The sequence below is a fragment of the Austrofundulus limnaeus genome, unplaced genomic scaffold, assembly GCF_001266775.1.
Source record: "Austrofundulus limnaeus strain Quisiro unplaced genomic scaffold, Austrofundulus_limnaeus-1.0 Scaffold153, whole genome shotgun sequence".
Taxonomy (NCBI): domain Eukaryota; kingdom Metazoa; phylum Chordata; class Actinopteri; order Cyprinodontiformes; family Rivulidae; genus Austrofundulus; species Austrofundulus limnaeus.
In genome coordinates, this window is record NW_013952555.1 from 376954 (window position 1) to 378704 (window position 1751).

General features: G+C 32.6%; 1 protein-coding gene across 2 annotated transcripts in view; it reads left to right on the top strand.

Moving 5' to 3' along the window:
• Positions 1 to 1315: 1315 nt before the first annotated feature.
• The window catches only part of LOC106523362 (involucrin), a gene marked incomplete at its 3' end in the record, with an annotated part of 14255 nt that continues 13819 nt past the window's right edge, over positions 1316 to 1751 (top strand). For both annotated transcript variants that reach the window (XM_014016755.1, XM_014016756.1), the window contains 1 exon segment: positions 1316 to 1550. In XM_014016755.1, the coding sequence (XP_013872209.1) occupies positions 1379 to 1550 (172 nt within the window). In that variant the 5' untranslated portion in view covers positions 1316 to 1378.

Consider the following 1751-nt stretch of genomic DNA (forward strand, 5'->3'; position numbering starts at 1 on the left):
GCCCTAGTTTGAAGAAGAGTTGCTTCCAGCAAACCTTCTTGTTTGTTGCCTTTTATTTAGCTTTGATTCAAGTTGAAACTGAGAAATGATCAGTTGTTCTCTACTCATCAAACTTGTTCAGTTTGCACTTGTTTTAGATTAGATTAGATTAGATTAGATTGCTGGGGACAATGACGTTTAAAAATGTTAACACATACTAAGTAGGATGATTTGTCTCAAATATTAAAATAATTGGTAACATTTGTTTTTTTAATATTTACATGCAGACATTCTCCTTTGACATCACTTCCTGTTAGTTCACATGCAAATATCTCAACAATTGTCCATCTTAGCAAGGTGAAATTTGTTTTATGATATGTTTATAATGTTGTCTTTCCAAAAATGTGTTCATATTTCTTACAAACATTTGATTTCACAGGCACTTTAAGGTTTCATCTACAGCAAGTTGGGGCTGAGAACCCACTGTGGGTCCTAAAACTCCAAATGTTGGCTCGTTAGATGATTTCCAGGAATGAAATTAGGTTTAAAACTGACTGCCAAGAATGTTTTTGCTATATTTGACAAAAATCTGTATGGATAAAAACAAATGGACTTTTACAATATTTGAATACTTCAACCAAAAATACTTTGATTCATGAATTTCTGACTGTTTTATTTTTTGGTCATTTGTGTTTATTGTAAAACTGTCTTAACCATCTTAAATTTAATTTCACTTGGTGTTTAATAGTCTGAAATTTAACTGACCTTAAACTGTAGGAATCCTTTGTGAACTTACTAAACTTGTGTATTTGCTGTTTTCTGTTGTTTTGGTTTTTACAAAAATGTTTTATTGAAGTTTAATATCTCTGATTTTCTTCTGTCTTTATCAAATAGAAGAGTAAGAAACTAAAAAGTTCATTGAATGTTGATTTTAGAGTTTAATAAAACAAAATGTGGACCTTTTTCTGTTTGTAGAACAGTTTCTAAAGAATTGTAAAAAAAAATTTTTCCCGCATTTTAAAGACTTTTCTGTTTAAATAAATGTGTTCATAAAGGCTGCAGGTTCTCAATGTTTCCTGACAGATCTCTGTTCTTTACTGTTTTGTTTTTTTAGTTAAATATATAAAGTTAACACTCTTAAAAATCTCAGTTGTGTTATATTTTTACTGTTTTTTATATTTTAATAATTATTGTTTTATTATTGTGTGAAATTATAAAGGCCTTTAAACAAATATTCTGAGTTTAAAAGTCAAGTTTTGCTTGTTGTGATCCTCCAAGCAGCTTAGTGGCGCTGTAGCTTCGTCACTGAGTTTTCCTGCTGCAATTAAACCCACGAAGAAGAAGTGAACTGGTTTGTTTGTGTTTCTCAGCTGAGCCAAACCAGGTTGTTCTTAGAACAATGTCTTCAGTTCATCATCTGAGAGACTTTATTTGTGGGAGGCTGACAGCTGCTGCTGCAGAAATATTCTCCGAGTTTGAAAAAACCATCCTGCGGTACGAAGAAGAAATAAAGCATCAGCGCGGACTGCTGGATCCCTGCTGGAAACCTGAACTAAAGCTGCAAAGAGTCGGTATGTAGCTCTGAGATGATGGAAAGAAGCAACTAGCAGCTCGTTTAGTCCCAGTTTAGATACAAAAAAATAAATCAGGAAGCTACAAACACAAAGTTACACCGAGCAGAGAAACACGTTTGAGATGCTAAGCAGTAACTTACCCCAAAATTAACTTTTTTTAGCTGATAAACTGTCTAGAATGTGTCTAAAATGTTATAT